Source organism: Bubalus bubalis, chromosome 19 (genome assembly GCF_019923935.1).
Source record: "Bubalus bubalis isolate 160015118507 breed Murrah chromosome 19, NDDB_SH_1, whole genome shotgun sequence".
Classification (NCBI taxonomy): domain Eukaryota; kingdom Metazoa; phylum Chordata; class Mammalia; order Artiodactyla; family Bovidae; genus Bubalus; species Bubalus bubalis.
This window is the reverse complement of record NC_059175.1, coordinates 13,333,397-13,355,309: the sequence shown is the minus strand read 5'-3', so window position 1 is coordinate 13,355,309 and position 21,913 is coordinate 13,333,397. Positions and strand designations below refer to the sequence as shown.

The window sequence follows — 21,913 nt, the reverse complement described above, 5'->3', positions numbered from 1 at the left end:
TAGCTCAGTGTTACTTGTGCAATATAAGAATGTCTTCACTTGCACATCCAATGTGTGGCACACTCAAAATTTTGAAAATAAGAGAAGCTGAAAAGTCAAAAAGCTAAAAACAAAAAAGGAAAAAGCTAGGTGATTGGTTGTATTATATACCAAAGGTCACACATATTCTTTTGTGATCATAATGGCTTGAAGCAGAATGCTTTCCTAGTAACAGAGCTGTTAAATTTTGAAAAAATAGAATGACAAAGCAAAAGATGAATATTGTAAAGCATAGCTTAGTATAGCTAAAATGAAAGTTGAAACCAGCTTTCACATATTACAGTAAATCCCCTACATATGAACGAGTTGCATTCTGAGAGCACATTCATAAGGCTAGTTTATTCATGTTAGCCTAGATACCCAATTAACACAATCGACTATACAGTACTATACTGTAATAGGTTTATAATACTTTCCACATAAATACATTAAAAAAAACAAAATATACAGATAACATTTTTACTCTTACAGTATAGTACCTAGAAAAATACAGTCCTACCAGCTCCATCAGTGCTGCTTTTATGCTTGCTTCTGCACATCCTGGGCTTGAAATAAAGATACCATACTACTTCTGTACTGAATATCATACTCTTCAGTAAAGTACACAGAACCACACCAGTTGTAGAGGATGCATGCTTATGACAGTGTATTCCAGACACGTGAACTCTTAGGTTTGAACCTGCAGATGCATGTTCACATCTTTGAAAGCTCACAACTTCAAGATTTGTGTGTAAGGGACTTATTGTACAAACTGAAAAGGTTTTTCCAAACATAGACAAACATGTAAAGGCAAACATGTAAAGATGATGTTTTACCTTTACCTGAAAATACTATTCTAGCATCAAGTTCTAGATCTGTAATTTCTTTTGTTAGCCAGAGGAAATAAAGGCAAAGTTATTTATAGGTTCTTATATGACCCTAAATGTCATTCAGCTTTTAATATTAGTTCTCATTTGGTCATTATAAAATTACATGATCTTTATATGATTATTTAGGGACCAAATATTGAAATGGAAAATAATTGAAACCAGTAGTTCTCAAATGGGGACAGTTTTGCTGTTAACAGTCATTTGGTAAATTCTGAAGACATTTTTTGGTTTACACAACTTGTGGTGGGCAGTGCTAGCTTCAGGTGATGTAGAGGCTACGGTGCTAATGCAGAAGACAGCCTCCTGGCAACACAAAACTATCCAGCCCTAAAAGTCAGCTGGAGAAGGCAATGGCACCCTACTCCAGTGCTCTTGCCTAGAAAATCCCATGGACGGAGGAGCCTGGAAGGCTGCAGTCCATGGGGTCGCTGAGGGTCGGACACGACTGAGCAACTTCACTTTCATGCATTGGAGAAGGCAATGGCAACCCACTCCAGTGTTCTTGCCTGGAGAATCCCAGGGACGGGGGAGCCTGGTGGGCTGCCATCTATGGGGTCGCACAGAGTCCGACACAACTGAAGCAACTTAGCAGCAGCAGCAAAAGTCAGCTGGCTTACCAGGCAGCCCAGTGGTAAAGAATTCAGCTGCCAGTGTGGGAGTTGCAGGTTCAATCCCTGGGTCGGGAAGATCCCCTGGAGAAGGAAATAGCAGCTCATTCCAGTTTTCTTGCCTAGGAAAATCCCATGGACAGAGGAGCCTGGCAGGCTGCAGTCCATGGGATTACAAGAATTGAACACGACTTAGCAACTAAGCACCAAGAACAAAAGTCAATATTGTCAAAGTTTAGAATTCTTTATCTAGTCCTTTCAATTTATGTTAGATAAGGTGAATTTCAAGACTGCCTGCTGATGTCATAGTCATGTCCCAAATACATTTTTCTGTGTTGAGGTTCATTCATAGTTGACTGTTACGTGCAGATTTTATCTTATTGAGACAAATACTGCTTTACTTCCTTTTTACAAAATGATAAGATACAAACATTGAAGCTGTAAGTTATTATAAAAGGTAAATCTCAATTTGAGGATCACTCATAAAAGAGATAGCTGTTATCTGTTAAGAAAATGTGTTGGTTAGACTGTTTCTTAGATTTTAATAGCTAAAATTCTGCATATGAATTAAGTTTAAATCCTGGTTTATTTTATATAGGCTTCCTGATGGATTTTCTCAGCTGTTAAACTTAACCCAGTTATATCTGAATGATGCTTTCCTTGAGTTCTTGCCAGCTAATTTTGGCAGGTAAGTTATAGTTTCTTCTAAAACCTTCTCTTGTTAGCTGTTAACAAAACTTTTGCCAAGTTTACCAGACTACAGGTTGCTTTAGTAATACTGTTAATTACAGTTTTGTGGGCTCTTCTTTTGTAATAATTTCCAATCATTGTAGTTTTTATAGTTTCTTCAGCACTTGTTACTTTGACTTGAAATTTATTTTCCCAAATAAAAATAAGCAGTGAAAATTTTAAAGAAAAAAGTAATTTAAGACTTGGTTTTAAAGTACGTAAAAATCAGGAGTTTAAATTGGAATAATTTTTGTATATTTGAGATAGAATGCTTTATTCTCAGCACTTACATGTTTTTTAAATGATCTAATTACTGGTTTATCTGTCTTCTTCACTGGAATCGAAGTTCTAGAGAAAAGAAAAATGTGTTTCTGGGATCCAGCCAGTTGCTCCCTCCTTAAATTTGTGCTTCTTGTTGTATTATAGTCCCTGAGTAATTTTTCTAATGAAAAGATGAATCAGCAAATGAACAATAGGTATTAAATTATTATTGTGTTCAAATTAATTACTAGAGAAAGTGCTATCCAAATATGTGTTAATATGACAATGTTCTTTTTTTTTTTTTAAAGAGAGATATATCATGTGGTCTCACTTAGATGTGAAATCTAAAATAACCACCGAAACCCCAACCTCATAAATACAGAGAAAAGATTGGTGTTTGCCAGAAGTGGAGTGGTGGGTAGAGATGGGCAGAATGAGTGAAGGTAGTCAAATGATACAAACCTCCAATTTATAAAATAAATCATGGGGATGCAAGGTCATGGTGACTATTGTTAACCATACTATATTGTGTATTTGAAAGTTTCTTCAGAGAATACATCTTAAAAGTCATCTCAAGAAGAAACATTTTTTTTTATATAATTAAGTATAGTGACAGATGTTAACTAGACTTGTTTTGGTAACCATTTCACAGTGTAGTTGACCCTGGAACAATGCAGGGGTTAGGGGTTCCGATCCTCCCAACACCGTAGAACTCTGCATATAATTTACAGTTGGCCCTCCACAGCTATAGTTCCTTAGTATCCAGGGTTCCAAATCCATTAGATTCAACCAACCACAGATTGTGTGGTACCATAGTATTTACTGTTGGGGAAAAAATCTGTATATGAATGGATTCACACAGTTGAAACCCATGTTTTTCAAGGGTTAACCGTGGGTTAACTTTAGCTCAAGTGGTTACTCCATCTTCTGATGCCATGTTCAACAATGTATATACAGACATCAAATCATTATGTTATATACCTGAAACCAACAAAATGTTGTTTGTTAATTGTATTTCAATAAAGAAAAAAGAATTTGGGGCATTGTTGTAGCCCAGTGAACTGTGGGACCCACATTATAATGCTTTATATTTTTATGTACATACACATATATATGGATCTGTGTACACACATATATACACATACACATATGTGTATGTGTATACATACATACATTTCATGTACTTGTTAGATTTCTGTGTCTGGCATTTGGACCACTTTTTTAAATTGAAATATATTTGGCATGTAACACTCTGTAAGTTTAAAGTATACACCCTGCTGACTTGATACGTTGTATATTTTAATATGGTTGCCACTTGCAGCATTAGCAAACACTTCTGGACCAGTTCTTCTGCTCATTTATCCTCTAATTTTATTGGAACGTGCATCACTGAAGTGCCAGAGGATTTCTCCCTATCCATGTCCTGTTTTGTTTCTTTATTTTTCTCTCTCAGACCTCAACTCTAGACTTAAATTATTGTTCTCTAATCTACTAATGACTAATAATTTGGGGGAAGATTTCATTAAAATGCACAAAGTTTATTAGGATTGACATTAGGGGACAATTACTTTGGATATGTTTAGAAATATTTTTTGCAGCTTCTCCCCCGTTAATTCTGAGGAGCAAAAATAAGTCTTTTCTGTCTTTGTATTTTTGTGTAATTTTTAACACGAGATTCTACACATTGTAATTACACAATGAATATTGGTTGCTTTAAAACTTTAGAGGATGACATTAATTCATTAATTAAATTCTTCATCTTTGTCATAGATGCTTGATTTATTTTATTTGTTTTGCAGATTAACTAAACTCCAAATATTAGAACTTAGAGAAAACCAGTTGAAAATGTTGCCAAAGTAAGTAAAGGTGTTATCTTTTCCAAAATTTAGTTCAGCATTTTAAATTCTTAAGAGAAATATTAATTCTCTATTATCTAAAATATGAGTACAAATTATTTTAAAAGACTTACATTTGTGGTCATTGTATTTTAATTAGTGGTGTTCAATATAACAATCTATACATCTCTTAGTGATTTCATAGCTTTCTAGAACTCAGTCTTGTGTGACAAAAGTCAAAATAATAACTATGTAAAGCTCACCTGAGTCCCAAATAAAGGTCCCCATTTCTATACTAGAGTTCTTTCTTAGTATTCCTTAAAGAGATCCATAAAGTCTTCTGTGTGAAGTCTGATTAACTCTAGTTCTCAGAACTTGTATGGTTTTAGTCAGTTGTAAATTAGAAATGGAATGGAAGGCCCCCTACTGGTAAGCTAACATCAGGAGGAGATGACAGTCCAAGAGCAAAAAATAAAATGAAAATAGATCTACAGACTCAAAATGCACTAGTCTACATCCTTTATTGAAGATATGTCTTAAAACATCCTGATTCACTACAGTGTTTTTATAGTTTCAGTTCAGTTCAGTTCAGTCGCTCAGTCGTGACCAACTCTTTGTGACCCCATGAATTGCAGCATGCCAGGCCTCCCTGTCCATCACCAACTCCTGGAGTTCACCGAGACTCAGGTCCATCGAGTCAGTGATGCCATCCAGCCATCTCATCCTCTGTCGTTCCCTTCTCCTCCTGCCCCCAATCCCTCCCAGCATCAGAGTCTTTTCCAATGAGTCAACTCTTTGCATTAGGTGGCCAAAGTACTGGAGTTTCAGCTTTAGCATCATTCCTTCCAAAGAAATCCCAGGGCTGATCTCCTTCAGAATGGACTGGTTGGATCTCCTTGCAGTCCAAGGGACTCTCAAGAGTCTTCTCCAACACCACAGTTCAAAAGCATCAATTCTTCAGCACTCAGCCTTCTTCACAGTCCAACTCCCACATCCATACATGACCACTTTTATAGTTGGCTGCTAAGTCACTTCATTCGTGTCCGACTCTGTGCGACCCCATAGACGGCAGCCCACCAGGCTCCCCTGTCCCTGGGATTCTCCAGGCAAGAACACTGGAGTGGGTTGCCGTTTCCTTCTCCAATGCATGAAAGTGAAAAGTGAAAGTGAAGTCGCTCAGTTGTGCCCGACTCTTCGACTCTTCGCGACCCTATGGACTGCAGCCTACCAGGCTCCTCTGTCTGTGGGATTTTCCAGGCAAGAGTACTGGGGTGGGTTGCCATTTCCTTCTCCATTTTATAGTTTAGGCAGTGGCAAACTACAGACTGGTTGAGTTTGGCCCAGTGCCTATTTTTTTCTAAATAAATTTCATTAGAGTCGCATTCATTCATTCACTCACATGTTGTTTATAGCTGCTTTTGCTCTACAGTGGTAGAGTCAAGTAGCTGTGACAGAGACTATATGCAGGGCTTAAAATATCTGACCCTTACAGAAAGCTTCCCAGTCTCCTGTTGGAATTTATTTGTCAAGAGTTGTCACCTCTTGATAGAAGCATCTCCTGTTTTCCAGGAGTTTGTTGTTCTGTGTATTCAACTTTTGTAGCATCTTATTTATATCAGTTATGATATTTACCACATTAGTCTAATTTTTAAAATACATTTTACTGTCTTTCTACCTGGCTAGCATATTCTCATGTGCATATGTACTTGATCCTTCTTCTTCCCCACTCCAACCCATGAGTATAAATCTCTGAGGGCAAGAAGCGTACATGGTTTTGATTCCCAAAAGACTGAGATGATTACAGTGTATGTTGTTAGCTGTTAGTATAAATTAAAAGGAGAATTATCCTTATTAAAATTCAAAAAGGTTTGAGTTTTTGGAGATTTGGTATTGGCATTGATGAATCCTTAGCTCAGAATTTGACTGTTAAGAGATTTGAATAATCTGGGTATAAATTGTTTACTGAAATAGCTAAGCCTACAGTTAATATGGTGTCTCTGATATCATAGGTAATTCACTTATTTTATCTCCTTATATTTTAATTTTAACCTCAGATTGGACTCTCATGTATTTGCAAATGTAATTCTTTATTGCTTTTTTAAAGACATGATTACAGTATTTGAGGCCTCACAGATTAAAAAGAGGCCATGGTTTTATGTGTCAGGAAAGTCATGTGCATTCAGGTTATGTGAGTAGATCTTTTTATGATCAAAGATTCGAACAGTGAAAAAGCTGTTTTAAATATATAGTTTAGTGGAATGTAATACCATGTTAATCCTGGAGGGCCCAGTACCAAAAACACAAATGATGTATATTTCCCCTCTGAGACAGGAGAAGAGAAGGTAAAAATGAGTTAAATACAAAGAAAGTTTAGAGATAAGCAGAAGGAAATTTGAGGGATGGTTGCTTTTACTTTCTCCTTGAAGTAGGAAGCTGGATCTTAAATGAAGTAGGACCAAATATGCCCATGTTAGCTACAGCAAGTTGAGATGGAGATGCTTTTAAAATTTTACAATGTATTTCCAGATATTACATATCTGTCATTTATATTTTCCTAAATCAGTTTTAAAACTTAGATTTTTAAGGATATTGTTTATAATTGAGTTTTCCAGTGTAAAGGTTTTTATACCCTTAAAAAAAAATTTACCCTTGTTGATATGAAATGAATTGCTACATGTGAATTTTCTGTGTTATCATTATAACAATATTGAATTAAGAAAAATAAGACCATATTTTCTTTTTTCAATCTTACTCCCTCCGCACAGCTCTCTTTACCTTTCTCACATATCAACCTAGTGTAGTATTATGAACGTAGGAATTAGTACCTAATCTTTCTTGAGAAAGATCCTGGAAACATCTTTTCACTTTGTAGTAAAGCAAATTGGAACTGAATTACAGGTTTTCTGGACAAAGACAGATATGAGTAAAGGAAGTCAAATTTTTATACTTCATAGAACCTGAAAATAGGCACTCAGAGAATCAAAGTTAAAGCAACTTTGAGAAAGATTGGTACTGGGAGATAAATTAAAGGAGTGTCGATGAAATGGCATATTTAAAATGAAAGGGTTTGGGAAAATTAGCTTTCTGTAATATTAGGTGAGTAACATAATAATTGGGCTTCCCAGGTGGCACTAGTGGTAAAGAACCTGCCTGCCATGCAGGTAGACATAAGAGACCCAGGTTTGGTCTCTGGGCCGGGAAGATACCCTGAAGGAGAAAATGGCAACCCATTCCAATATTCTTGCCTGGAGAATCCCATGGACGGAGGAGCCTGGTGGGCTGCAGTCCATAGGGTCGCACAGAGTGGGACACGACTGAAGTGACTTAGCACGCATGCACAACATAATAAATTGCTTTACAATTATTATATGTTTTTTTTTTTTCACTAAAAAACCAGAGAGATTTAAGCTGATTTTATTTTACTTTCTATTACTAATTTGTTGAATGTCAAGAGAAGATAGAAATAATATGTGTTCTTATGTCATAATTTAAGGAGTCTGTTGGTTTTTAATAATGTTAATTTTCCAGTTAACACATTGATATATTGATATTATGATGATTGTATTTAGCCATATGCAAAAAAAATTTAATATAGTTCCTAAGGAGTTCCCTAGTGTGGTCTGTTGGTTAGGATTCAGCACTTTTACTGCTGTGTTCAGGGTTCAGTCACTAGTCGGGGAACCTCCCCCAGGCCATGTGGGATGGTGTGCCCTCCGATTTTTTTTTTAATTTAATGTAGTTCCTTATCTGGGTACCTGGTAGCAATCTATTAAATAATAGGTTTTTCTAAAAATAATAATTTTAGAGTATAAATATATTTGAATTAATTAATAGTTCACTTTAAGAAGTGCCTTTATTGAAGGAATATAAAATACAACTTAGTTTATTTCATCATGAAATCAGTTTGTACATTCAAGTTTTTGTAATGGCAGAGAACTGTTGGTATTGAGTTGAAAGTTTAAAAATGGTATATTGTAGCTTTAATTTAAAATAAATACAGTCTCCTAATTATATTTTTGATTCATGTAAAACGTTGTTGTGAATTGTATTGAATTTAATTTGAAAGTGTGGAGAACAATGTAATATTTACTGTTCTTGGAATTTTCAGTTAATTATCTTAAAGTTTTTTACAAATACACCATCAGTCTTGAAAAATGGTAGTAATTAATATGAAGCTACCTAACAATCTAATCATTAGTTGATTTATACTATCTGAGAAGTTATTCTGTGAAAAAAACAAAAAATGCAAAGTGAACTACTGGTATTCTGGTCTGTGTAATTACTTCAATTACATCTTAAGAATATAAATAACCTGGGATTTCCCTGATGGCTCAGTGTTTTAAGACTCCACACATCCAATGCAGGGGGCGCAGGCTCAATCCCTGGTTGGGGAATTAAGATCCCACATACTGTGTGGCATGGCCAAAAAGTAAAATAAAAAAGAATAGAAATAACCTGGAGAGAAGCCAAGATCAGAGAATAATTAATAACTTATTTCATTTTTATTTAGAAATTAAATGTGACTTGTTTCTTAGAAAATCATTATTTTTGTTTTGTCAACATTTGAAAGCCTATATGTTATTAGGTAATACATAAGAATATTTTACAAGTTTCCTTGTAATTGTTTGTTTTTGTATACTTAATTCCTTATTACTCCATTGTGCATAGAACTATGAATAGACTGACCCAGCTGGAAAGACTGGACTTGGGAAGTAATGAATTCACAGAAGTGGTAAGTTCTCACCAACGTTACTATCCATAAGTCATTCATTTGATCAAGAAAAAAATGTGAAAATTAAGGTATTTATTTCTTTGCATTTTTTAAGTATAAAATCAGATAAAGATACACACATATTTTGGAGAGATAAGATATAAAAGTTTTTGACAGGATAATTAAACAGATAACAACATCTAATAGGAGTGAGGGTAAAAATGTAAAATTAATGAGAAGCCCATGGAAAAGGTAATTAATAGTTTTTGGCACAGAAAGTAGAAATTCTGAAAAATTATAAGGGAAAAGCTTTCATCAGACTAGAATGCATCAGGAAAAGAACTTGAGTCAAAAATAACTTCATGGGAATATTGCTTAGGAATTTATTCAGTAGTAGCATACTTCTCTATAATTTTACTTAATAGCTAAAAGAAAAACATTGAATGAAACAGCTGTTATTTTCGAGTTGGTAATGAGACCTCTGGATTGTGTTTTTGCTTTGTTTCCAAAGTAGTATGATGCTGAATCGAAAAGAAGAATATAAGCAATTTGTTGTCTTCAGTCATTGCTCCAAGAGAACTCAGATAATAAGCTAGATATTTGTTTTTTGAAGAGAAGCTCCTTAACTTGAAAAATCATCATTAAAATTTTTGCACTGTGTTTACAAGTTTTTTTTTTTAATTGTTGCAAGTTTCAAGTGATAGTCTCAAAAACAAGAGTTTCTCAGCACTGTTGCTGCACAATTGTCCTGTGGAAATTGTATTAGCTCACTAAAATAGCTTTTCAGCTGAAGTCACTGGAGGAGCCTGGTGGTTTTGGGTATCTCATATTTTTTCTAAAATATTGTCTTTCATATTCTGTATTTTAATTGAAGCTGATATATGATGAATTGTTTTGTAGATGTTTTACTCTTTTAAAAAAAATGCATATTCTGTGCTTAATAAATTATCTGTTACATATTTTCTCAGTATTTGTCTTTACATGTATTAATCTATTGCCATATTAACTATTTTAAGTTTCTAAATTGCTGTTAATTTTATAAATCAGAGCAGAATTCAAAATCATTAAATTTTGGACCATTTCCGTCTTCCAGTATTACACATTTAAAAAAAAATTACTTTACAGTTGTAACAGGTAATGCACAAAAGGGGCTTCCTAGGTGGCTCAGTGGTAAAGAATCTGCCAGTGCCGGAGATGCGAGTTCAATTCCTGGGGTGGGAGCATCCCCTGGAGAAGGAAATGGCAACCCACTCCAGTATTCTTGCCTGGGAAACCCATGGACAGAGGAGCTTGGCAGGCTGCAGTCCATAGGGTCGCAAAGAGTCAGATACAACTGAGCATACACACATGCAAAGCACAAAGAGATTTTTTTAATCCAAGTTACACCTAGAATTCTTACTTATATGTTAACAGTAAATCTGAGTGACATGCGTTGTATGTGTTACTCGTGTTATAGTGATGAGATATGATGACACCTCAATGCCATCATAATGTCAGTGATTGGACACAGGTTTGTGGGTTAACGGAAATATCTTTAAAGGACTCATTCAGAAGAGCCTCCAAGGGTGAATAACCTAAGGGTAAATTTTGCCTGAATACCAAGTCCACTGCTGCTGCTGCTAAGTCACTTCAGTCGTGTCCGACTCTGTGTGACTCCATAGACGGCAGCCCACCAGTCTCCCCCATCCCTGGGATTCTCCAGGCAAGAACACTGGAGTGGGTTGCCATTTCCTTCTCCAATGCAGGAAAGTGAAAAGTGAAAGTGAAGTCGCTCAGTCATGTCCGACTCTTAGCGACCCCATGGACTGCAGCCTACCAGGCTCCTCCATCCATGGGATTTTCCAGGCAAGAGTACTGGAGTGGGGTGTCATTGCCTTCTCCGACCAAGTCCACTAAGTCACTTTAATTTTTTGGTCCTCAACACAAAACAGTATTCTGTGTAGTTACTAGAAGCTTAAAATAACACAATAGGTTTATTATGCCTTGGTTTGCATACTTTTCCTTATGATTGGGTTTTTAAGATGTAGCTTGCCTTCTTTTTTCCTCCCTCTTAGTCATCAGGGAATAGCTTTTCTTTAAGATTTCCTAAAATTCTACATCTTTTTGTGGATAATGATTGAGAGTATACTTTTATTGTATTCTTGAAAGTAATGGATCTTATTAATTGTGTAAATACTTTAACCTGTTATGTAATCAAAAGCTTAATTTATACAATCTGCTATTATGGAATGTCTTTAGTAATATTTGTGTAATAACTATAACACAGTGGAAAGACTTGAGTTTTGGCTTTGCTTTTTCCCCCCTCATAATTTAAAAAAATGTCTTTAAAACTGAAAGTTATTATTAGAAATACCCAGGGGAGCTTCTTTTGGCAAATAAATATATTCAAATAAATTAATGTATTTCCTCCTTCACTTCCATTTAAACAGCCTGAAGTACTTGAGCAGCTAAGTGGATTGAAAGAATTTTGGATGGATGGTAATAGACTGACTTTTATTCCAGGGGTATGTATATAAAATTTTAAAGACTTTGCTTATTGCTGTCTGTCCTTTGCATTTTTACGAATTACACATTTTAAGTATGTTTAATCAGTTTAAAATGATTATTATTAATACTGTTAAATAGAAGCAAATTACATTTTTTTATTGTCAATACTTTGTTTTTAACAATGTTGTGTTTTAGGTATACAGTAAAGTGAATCAGTTATACATACTCATATATCCACTCTTTTTTAGACTCATTTCCCACATAGATCATTATTGAGTAGAGTTGCCTGTGCTATACAGTAGGTCCTTATTAGTTACATGTTTTAGATATAGTAGTGTATATATGTCAATCCAGATCTCCAGATTTATCCCTTGACCCCTTTCCCCCGGTAACCATAAGTTTGTTTTCTACATGTGTAACTCTTATTTCTGTTTTGTAAATAGGCTCATTTGTACCATCTTTTTTTTTTTTAGATTCCACATACTAGTGATATCATATGATATATGTCTTTCTCTGTCTAACTTACTTCACTCATTGTGACAGTATCTAGGTTCACCCACATTGCTGCAAATGACATTATTTCATTCTTTTTGATTGCTGAGTAATATTCTGTTGTATATATGTACAACATCTTTATCCATTGCTCTGTCGGTAGACATTTAGGTTGCTTCCATGTCTTGGCTATTGTAAATAGTGCAGTAAAGTTTGGGGTGTATGTATCTTTTTGAATTGTGGTTTTCTCCAGATATATGCCCAGGAGTGGGATTGCTGGATCATATTGTAGTTCTATATTTCGTTTTTAAAGGAACTTCCTTAGTGTTCTCCATAATGGTTGTACCAATTTACATTTCCATCAGCAGTGTATGAGGTCTCCCTTTTCTCCATGCCTTTTCCAGCATATATTATATATAGATTTTTTGTAGATTTTTTATTTATAGATTTTTAATGATGGCCATTCTGACTATATGTGAAGTGATACCTCATTGTAATTTTCATTTTCATTTCTCTGATAATTAATGATGTCAAGCATCTTTTCATATGCCTTTTAACCATCTGTATGACTTCTTTGGAGAAATGTCTATTTAAATCTTCCACGCATTTTTCGATTGGGTTTGTCAACACATTTCTTGATTAAAATTTTTATATTACTATAATAAATTTTTGTAAAACACAGTTGACTTGTGTACAACTCAGGGATTAGGAGCACCAACCCTTTACACAGTGGAAAAAATCTGTGTAATTTATAGTCAGCTTTCCCTATTTGAAATTCCTTCATAACAAGGATTCCTCCTCAGGGTCTGATGTTCTGCATCCACAGATTGAACCAACTACAATGGGGTACTGTAGTATTTACTGTTGAAAAAAATCCATGTGTAAATGGGTCTGTGAAGTTCTGTGTTGTTCAAGGGTCAACTTTAAGTTTCTTTCTAATGTCATGGAGTATGTCCTTCCCAGGGGTTGCAGTTGACTTTGTATCCTGTTTCATTTTGCCCAGGGAATTGTTGAAATAGGCTATTTTGCATGTAGTTTCTTAGCAGCTGACATTGTGTTTATTCTCAGACCTAAAGCCATATGAATCCCCATATGTGCTAACTCCCTTGCAAATGATGGGCAGCTAAATTCCCAAAGAAAATTATGTACTTGTCACTCTGCTAGGCTAAAATAGTAGGAGCTCTTAGCTTTTACTGACTGTATCACTAATGGCATTAAAAATTATGAACCTCTCATATAAACATTTAATTATAAATTATAATTTGTGACTAAGTTTCTTATCTAAACTTTTCACAAACTGCTATTGACAGAGTCCTTAAATTTCCTTTTTTTTAAACTTACAGTTTATTGGTAGTTTGAAACAGCTCACATATTTGGATATTTCTAAAAATAATATTGAGATGGTTGAAGAAGGAATTTCAGGATGTGAAAACCTTCAAGATCTCCTATTATCAAGCAATTCACTTCAACAACTGCCAGAGACTATTGGTTTGTACTGATTTCTAATTCATGTGATTAAAATTTACTAGTATACAATCTGAGAAACTTATTGCCATTGCTTGATTCAAAGCTTCCATATATCAAATTTTATTTATAAGACAGTTTCTGAAGTCAGAGATCCTATTTGAATTTTTCCTATTGTGATCAGTTACTCAGTTTACTCTTTTGTTGACATTACTGTTTTTCTTTAAGGAAATGTCATTTTTGTCACTGTAATAAAGTTTGAATCCTTTAAAAGATTACCCAAATTCGCTTTAACTCTTGATCATGGCCCTTACCTAGTAACTTTTTCCTATCTTAACTTCATTTTAGACTTAGAAGAAGACAGCTGTATGAGCAAAATCCTTTGAAAATTACACGGTTGACCCTTCAGCAATGACGGTGGTTAGGGGGTCAACCTTCTGCAGTGGGAAAATCTCATATAATTTATAGATGTACTTTTGTATTCACATTTATTTCCTCCCTATCCATGGTTCTGCCTCTGTGTATTCAACCAACTGTGAGTCATGCAGTACTGTAGTAGTAAATTGAAAAGTTCACATACATGTAAATGGATCCATACACTTCAAACCTGTGTTGTTCAAGGGTCAACTGTATTTATATAGTTACTTATCTGGTGGTGCATCAAGGGAGTTGAATTATCTTAATCAAAAACCAAAAACTTACATATTGGCATCTCCATGATGTTTGAATATAAAAATCAGAAATATTTTTACATATTTTTCAATTGAATTACATAATTGTTATAGCTCAGGTTGTGTTTTGCAAATTCTACTATAATTTTTCCAATGCTTTTTATTTTAAATTAAACTCCATTTTTATTGTTTTAGTATTTAGTATACTTACAGTATGTAGAATAGCTTGTTATACTCTTTAGAAAAAACTACCTTTGGACTACCACTTCTTTAATCCTTTGATACCGTAAGTTTGTGCTGTGTATCTTCACTGTGATGTCACAGAATTGTTTCAAGGAGCATGGCTACAACAGTGAGCAAAGGAGACAAAAAAGACATACTCTTATGAAGCTTACATTTTAGTGAGGCCTAAATGGATAAATATACACTAATGTTAAGAGGTAATATGTATGTGAAACTTGTAAATACAGGGTAAGGGCATGGAGAGATGGTAGGGTTGGGGTGGTGTCTCTATGAGATAGCTTGGCTTTTTAAAAGTTCTTTATGATTCATGTTAAATGTAATATGTGCTCACTTGACTGTTGATTGACTTCTAGTTCAAGATGAAAAATTGTTTATTATTTCTTCCCTTAATAGGTTCATTGAAGAATGTAACAACTCTTAAAATAGATGAAAATCAGTTAATGTATCTACCAGACTCTATAGGAGGGTAAGATTTTTGTGTATTAAAAGAACTAGAAGATTTTTCTTTCAGTTCAGCATCCTATATAATTTTTCAGATAATTGTTAACATCAATAGGAGATTCTAAAAACATTTAAATAAGCAATTGGCTGCAGGTTGGATTGATTTATAGCCAAGATAGGCCAGTTTTTCTACAGGTGAACTTTAGCTTAGTAGAAATAGATTTTTTTCTAGGTTTGTTAAAGTCAAGTTCAAATGGTCATATGTTCTTGAGTTTTGAGTTATATACAGGAAATTTTTTGTTAAAATATGTGTTTTCTTTTTTAATTAAAGATTAGTATCAATAGAAGAACTGGATTGTAGCTTCAATGAACTTGAAGCTTTGCCTTCATCTATTGGGCAGCTTACTAATATAAGAACCTTTGCTGCGGATCATAATTACTTACAACAGTTACCCCCAGAGGTACTGTATTTAAATTTTATTTTGAATTTTTATTTTTTCTAATTATTAATTATAGGTGTCCAATGTGGTTTTCTTTAGTTTCTTTCAGAGATAATTATGTAACTAAGCTATGTATTTTCTGGATAATAATTAGTTATATTGATTTGCTAATACTTTTGTTCATATGTGAAAGTTAATAATTGAAAAGGAAAAATGTAATTACTTTTATACATGAGAAGAGTACTTTTATTACTTTTGAAAATGATACTTCAGTTACATTTATTAAGCAGTAGGCTAAAGTTTTAATCCGTAATTCTCTGTTTCTCTTTCAGATTGGAAGTTGGAAAAATATAACTGTGCTATTTCTCCATTCTAATAAACTTGAGACACTTCCAGAGGAAATGGGTGATATGCAAAAATTAAAAGTCATCAATTTGAGTGACAATAGGTTTGTAACAGTGTAATTCATCATTTGGCTTATAGAAGACATCTATTGGATGAAATTAAAGTTCCATTATATGTGATAGAAAATCTAATACATGTTTTTCTTTGCATATATAGTTTTGGGTTTTGTGTAGAATTTTTATTTGAAAGAATAATTTTACCTGGTATTAATTATCATACAGTGGTTGTTTTGGTTTATTTTATGTTGACTTTTGCTGTATAGTCTTAATTATCTTCTTATGATAGCCAATTTTATTCCTAAAGTCAGATTTTTGCTCTAATACAGCTGTTGAACAAAGCAGCTTTTAATCTTACCTACTCCTTGTATTAATCTGGGCAGACGTGTGGTTAGACACCCACTCAAATAATTTGGACAACACAGCCAAGGTACAAAGCAAATAGATCACTAGGGATGCTAAATTGAAGCAATGTTTAAGTTAAGAACAAATGTCTATAATTTTTTCTGGTGTAAAGAGACTAATAGTGATAAAAGAATATTTGTAGAGCATTTTTACATTTTGTTTTTGTTGTATCTTAAAAGTATTCAAAATAACCCTAATAATAAAACAGGTATTCCCATTTTATGGAGGGAAAAAAATTAAGACTCAGATTTAAGGTGATTCACATTGCTTATAAAATAGAGCTTTTAGTATAAATTTGGTTTTCTGACTAGGGTATTCAGACTGTTCACACCTTCCTCCTTTTAAATTGTTAATTATAGCTATGCAGTGTGGTTTCAAACTAAATCCCTTTTAAAATTAAATTCTTTCAGCTCATACTTTATACCCTAAAACTAGAGCCCTAAGTTCCAACACCTTGAGTTTCAGAGACCTAGATTCCCTTGATTCCTTTGAAATTAGACATAGAAGAATAAACATAAGATGGAAAGTTTAAATAGTCATTTTGTTTTAAATAGGGTCCTGTTTCAAGTTAGCATTGTACTAAGTATCTCTGTTACTTAATTTTCACTCATTATAATGTTAAAATAGTCTTGAGTATGAAAGTGCTGGCTCACAGTGAAATAAAAAGAGTGCAATATTTATAACATAACAAACTCTTACTAAGAGTGGTTCCTATAACAGTTTGTTCTCTCTAAATGCAAATAAAACATCCAAAGCAATTTTATGAAACATTGTTGGTTTAATTTGTCCTTGCCTTTGCATTAAAGTATGGATAGTTGCTAGATTTCCCTAGGTAATTTATTTGAGGTTATTAAATTATCCAATTTTCCCCCCAACCAAATTGATTCAACGGAAGATTTGTATTTTTAAAATTAATTCTTATAAAACTGGATAGTATTATGTCTTACGTCCTGTTCAAAGACCTATAATTGATTTTCTCCTGAATTAAATATTTTTCTCCTATTTTCATATGCAATAACATAACATTATTTAGAAGACCATTAGATCCAGTTCTCATTTTAACATTTCTCATTTTTAAAGTTTAATTTTTGTTTGCATTTTTTTCCCACAGATTAAAAAATTTGCCCTTTAGCTTTACAAAGCTACAGCAATTGACTGCTATGTGGCTCTCAGATAATCAGGTAGGCATTCTGATTTTGTAAATTGATTATGCATTCTAATTTATTTAGGACTATTTAAGAGTAGTTCTGATCTGATACACATGTAAAAACATACAGATACAGATCATTTTTGTGAAATATGTGTAGATTCATGAAGTCCTTTTTGGCCTGACTTCTCCTAAATTTGTAAAAAGATACATTAGGACAAAATCTTCCCTAAATTTTTAATGTTTTCATAGAGACTCTCTGTGGTTTATATCTGTATACATTTGATAATTTAAATTATGTTTCTAATCAAACACTTTGACAAACTTTAGAGAGGTATTTCTAAGGAATTGAGAGTTGTTCCTTGAAATTTTCTTTGGCAGACATTTATTAAAAGCTTATAGTAGGATGTGAACGACTCTGGGAGCCAGTTAGACTGATGAAGCAGATAGAATCTTCTTAGGTTCTCATTGAGTTCACATTCTCATGGGAGACACCCGAGATAAATTAATAACTAAGTAATAATGTTTCAGAACTACAGAGAAAGAGTTTGCATTGGAACAGTAGCAGGGTTGGAGTAAATATACTATTTTAAATCGAGTGATTTAGGAAATACCTGTCTGAAGAAGGGAACAGTAGAGCAGTTTCTCAAATGAAATTAAGAGCGAGCCATGATGTGAGTTGGGTGAGGGGTGCATTTAAAGAATACTAAGAATAAAGATCCCAATATTGGAATGAGCTCAGTGTGACTGAGGAACAGATGAAAGCCCAGAGGACTGGAATGTAGTAAGCAAGGGAGAAAACATACAATTAGATCCGGAGAGGAAAACTGAGAGTAGATCACCTAGGACCTTGTAGGCTAATCCCTTGGGGTTTTACTCTGAGGTAGAAAGAAATCTTGGAGAAGGCAATGGCACCCCACTCCAGTACTCTTGCCTGGAAAATCCCATGGATGGAGGAGCCTGGTAGGCTGCAGTCCATGCGGTCACTAGGAGTCAGACACGACTGAGCGACTTCACTTTCACTTTTCACTTTTATGCACTGGAGAAGGAAATGGCAACCCACTCCGATGTTCTTGCCTGGAGAATCCCAGGGACGGGGGAGCCTGGTGGGCTGCCATCTCTGGGGTCGCACAGAGTCGGACACGAGTGAAGCGACTTAGCAGCAGCAGCAGCAGCAGAAAGAAATCTGTTGAAGTATTTTATTCCAGGAAATAATGAGATATGATTTACATTTTTAAAAGATCATTCTGGCTGCTTTGTGAAGAATAGACTGTGGGTGCTGAGGGTGAGGGTGGGATATTCTGTATTGGAAGCAAAAGTTAAGTAAGAAAGCTGTTGCAGTTAGTTTAGAAGGACATGTTGCTGGATTTCACCTAATACGATAGGAGTGGAGATTGTGAGGAGAGCTTCGATTTGGGATGCATTTTTAAGAAAGCTATTGCCAGAGGGACTTACTGATGGACTAAATGTGGAACTTCAGAGAAAGAACTGAAACAAGTATGACTTTTAGGTTTTTAACCTCAGGAAGTCCAATATTGGAGTTGCCATTTTCTGAGATAGGAAAGATGGGAGAGGAGTAAGTTTGGGGATAAAGTTAATAGTTTGATTTTATGAACGTCATTAGTTGAGTATCTATAATTGCAACTCAGGTATTGGCTGGAGATAAAATTTGGGAGTCAGCATTGTGCAAAGAGAATTTTATACCATGGAAATACATTCAATTACTAGAAAAGATAGAGAAGAAGGTCAAACATTGAATTCAGGAATGAAAGGGATCCCAGAAAGAAAATTAAAAGCACCAGCCAACAAGAGAATGTGTTATCTAGAGAGACATATGAAGAAAGTACTTCAGGAAAGATCAACTAAGTCAGGTGTTGTTGATGAATTAGGTATATGAAGACTGCTAATTGGCCATTGGATTTATTAAGATAGAAGTAGTTATTGATGTTGAGTAATAGTTTTAGTGGAATGGTGGGGGTTAAAGTTTGATTTAAGTGTATTATAGTGCATGGAAAGAAAGAAGGCTGGGGCAATGAACATATCTTAGTAGCCTAGCTGAGTTTCATTGTGTAGACTGTTGTTAAGCTTGTTTTAATGGATAAGAAATCTCTTGTATAATGTCACCATAATAATGGATTGTAGGTCCTGAACAAAAAGAAAAGGACTACCTCATCTGTAATTATGAGGAAACCATTTTTTCTGTATCTATTCTAAAGTATTTCTTACTAGTAAATGTTTTTAAACAAAACAGAATATAAAATGTACTGATTCCTTTAATAAGTTAATGCTTAGTGTTTGAGCAATACTTTATGATTTATCTAAAGCTGTGTTTTCCCATGGAAGGCTTAGATACACAAGTCTCATATGATAGTCCTAAATTCCATCATCAAATTTGCTTGGGAGACATGTTATATCCCTCTTTTGGATTATGTTAGCAACCCTGATGTGTTCTGATAGTAAAGAAACCCTCTTGTCTATATTTCAGAATTGTCTAAACTTCTTAACTAAGAAACCCTTTCCCCCTAACTCTTAATAATATCTTAAAAACCTTAAGTTGATATTGCTGCACATTTGTGAATCAGTCTGTATATCTATTTGTTCTATGAATTAGAGAAAGAAGTATTAAAATGATGATACTTTTGTTTTCATTAGAACTTGAACACAAGTGATTACTACATCTATTAAATGTGTCAGTTCATGTATATATACATGTGTGTGTATATATGTATATCTCTCTTACTTGAATATTTACATTTTAAGTCTGATAAGAAGTTTAGCTGCTAGATTCACAAAATGTTTAAACATCTGCTGGGCTCTGGCTCAAGTACGTATTACAACAATATGAATGAGACATGGCTCTTGGTCTTGAGGACTCTGAACTGTTAGTATATTAGAACTGCTGTGGATAAATCTGTGCCAGAAAATTGTGCCAGATGACTTATTAAGGTGAAATTAATAGCATAGCATCTGTACAGTGTTCTCTCATTCACCTCTTCTTGCACCTCATTTGTAAATTACTTTTAAAATTATGATGATGTGGGGCTTTGTTTTCCCTAGTCTAGCAAAGTAATAAATAGTAAAACGTATGTGATGTGGCTATAAAACCTCCCTTACAGTATGAGGTAGTCATTTCCATGTAAAAGGTTGAAATGTAGGGGAGAAAAATATATGAAAGTGGTTTGATTATAAATTATGAAAATAAATTGCTTCTGGACATTTCACTGACCATGAAGAAAATAAACCTATAGGCAGTACATGCAGTAACATAATCTTTCCTAAGTCTCTGCTGCTGCTAAGTCGCTTCAGTCGTGTCCGACTCTGTGTGACCCCATAGACGGCAACCCACCAGGCTCCCCTGTCCCTGGGATTCTCCAGGCAAGAACACTGGAGTGGGTTGCCATTTCCTTCCCCAGTGCGTGAAAGTGAAGTTGCTCAGTTGTGTCCGACCTCAGCGAACCCATGGACTGCAGCCTTCCAGGCTCCTCCATCCATGGGATTTTCCAGGCAGGAGTACTGGAGTGGGGTGCCATTGCCTTCTCCGTCATAAGTCTTTGGAAGGTCCAAACAGAACAGTTGATCATTCATCCCTCATTCATTTTGTCATTCTTATTCAGGAACCATTTATTGAACAACTACTCTATGCCAGGCAAACTAAGATGGGCCAAATAAGGATACTAAGAAAATTGTTTTAATACAGTATGGTAAAAGACTTGATAGGCTTCAGGATGAGAGAAGGGGCGCATCACTTGGGGATATAAAAGCCAGTTTCCCAGAGGAGGAAATGCTTGCTGTGCCTAAAAGAGGAATAAATCTTCTCAAGAGAGTAATAGTATTAAACGACGAAAGAGGAAGAGTGTTCTGGTTAGAAGGGATATCAGCAGCCTAAGCACTTATTAGTAAAGCAGTGTGATCAGTGTCTCTACAAGTGGTTTTATGACTAGAGCATAACCTGTAAGGTGGAAGAGTTGGACATGAGGCCCCAGAGGTAGACACAGACCAGGTCATGGAGGATCTTATATGCCATACAAAGGAACTTGCATTATATATCAAGGATGACAAACAGATTTTTTAAATTTTACATGTCAACTTTGATAAATTATAATTTTTAAAAGGATTCTAAAGCCATATTTAGGCTCAGAGGAAAATTGTTGTGCTTAGGTTCAGTGTAATTTATTGGCTTTACTAGGACACTTGATAGTGAAAAGGTCCTCTGTGATAATTGTCAGAATGAATAGTAAGTGTAAAAATAGGAATGTCCCAGGCAAATTGAATGTTTGATCATTATAGTTATAATCAATTATTCATATATGTAATCAGTTTAAGAGAAGTGATCCTGGGATGCATGCCAGCACTACTATAGGAGATAAGGAACCTGTGTAACATACAGGCAGGCAAGTGGCATGGTCAGATGGATCTATTAGAAAGGCTTTGGGGTCTGCATTATGGAAGATGGATTTAGCAGGGGTTATGCCAACGGGAAGGCCTATTGAAGGCCATTGCCATACTCAGGTCAACAGAAAATGTTGGCTGAAGTAAAGCGGTGATGACAGAGCCAGTGAAAAGACTGTATTTAGGACATAACTTTAAACATCACATCAATAGAATGTGTGGAAAATGCATGTATGTGAGAAGAAAAGGAGTAAAGGCAAAGATCAGCCTCAGAGGTGTAC

General features: G+C 34.7%; 1 protein-coding gene across 14 annotated transcripts in view; it reads left to right on the top strand.

Moving 5' to 3' along the window:
- The window catches only part of ERBIN (erbb2 interacting protein), a 132,583-nt gene that overhangs the window by 72,274 nt on the left and 38,396 nt on the right, over positions 1-21,913 (top strand). For 13 of the 14 annotated variants that reach the window (XM_025270455.3, XM_044932498.2, XM_044932499.2 and 10 more), the window contains 9 exons: positions 2,115-2,204; positions 4,306-4,362; positions 9,010-9,073; positions 11,482-11,556; positions 13,375-13,519; positions 14,803-14,875; positions 15,182-15,311; positions 15,623-15,738; positions 17,208-17,277. In XM_025270455.3, coding sequence (XP_025126240.3) covers positions 2,115-2,204; positions 4,306-4,362; positions 9,010-9,073; positions 11,482-11,556; positions 13,375-13,519; positions 14,803-14,875; positions 15,182-15,311; positions 15,623-15,738; positions 17,208-17,277 — 820 coding nt within the window. The remainder of the gene's footprint in view (positions 1-2,114; positions 2,205-4,305; positions 4,363-9,009; positions 9,074-11,481; positions 11,557-13,374; positions 13,520-14,802; positions 14,876-15,181; positions 15,312-15,622; positions 15,739-17,207; positions 17,278-21,913) is intronic. The other variant, XR_006546617.2, reaches the window with a different exon arrangement.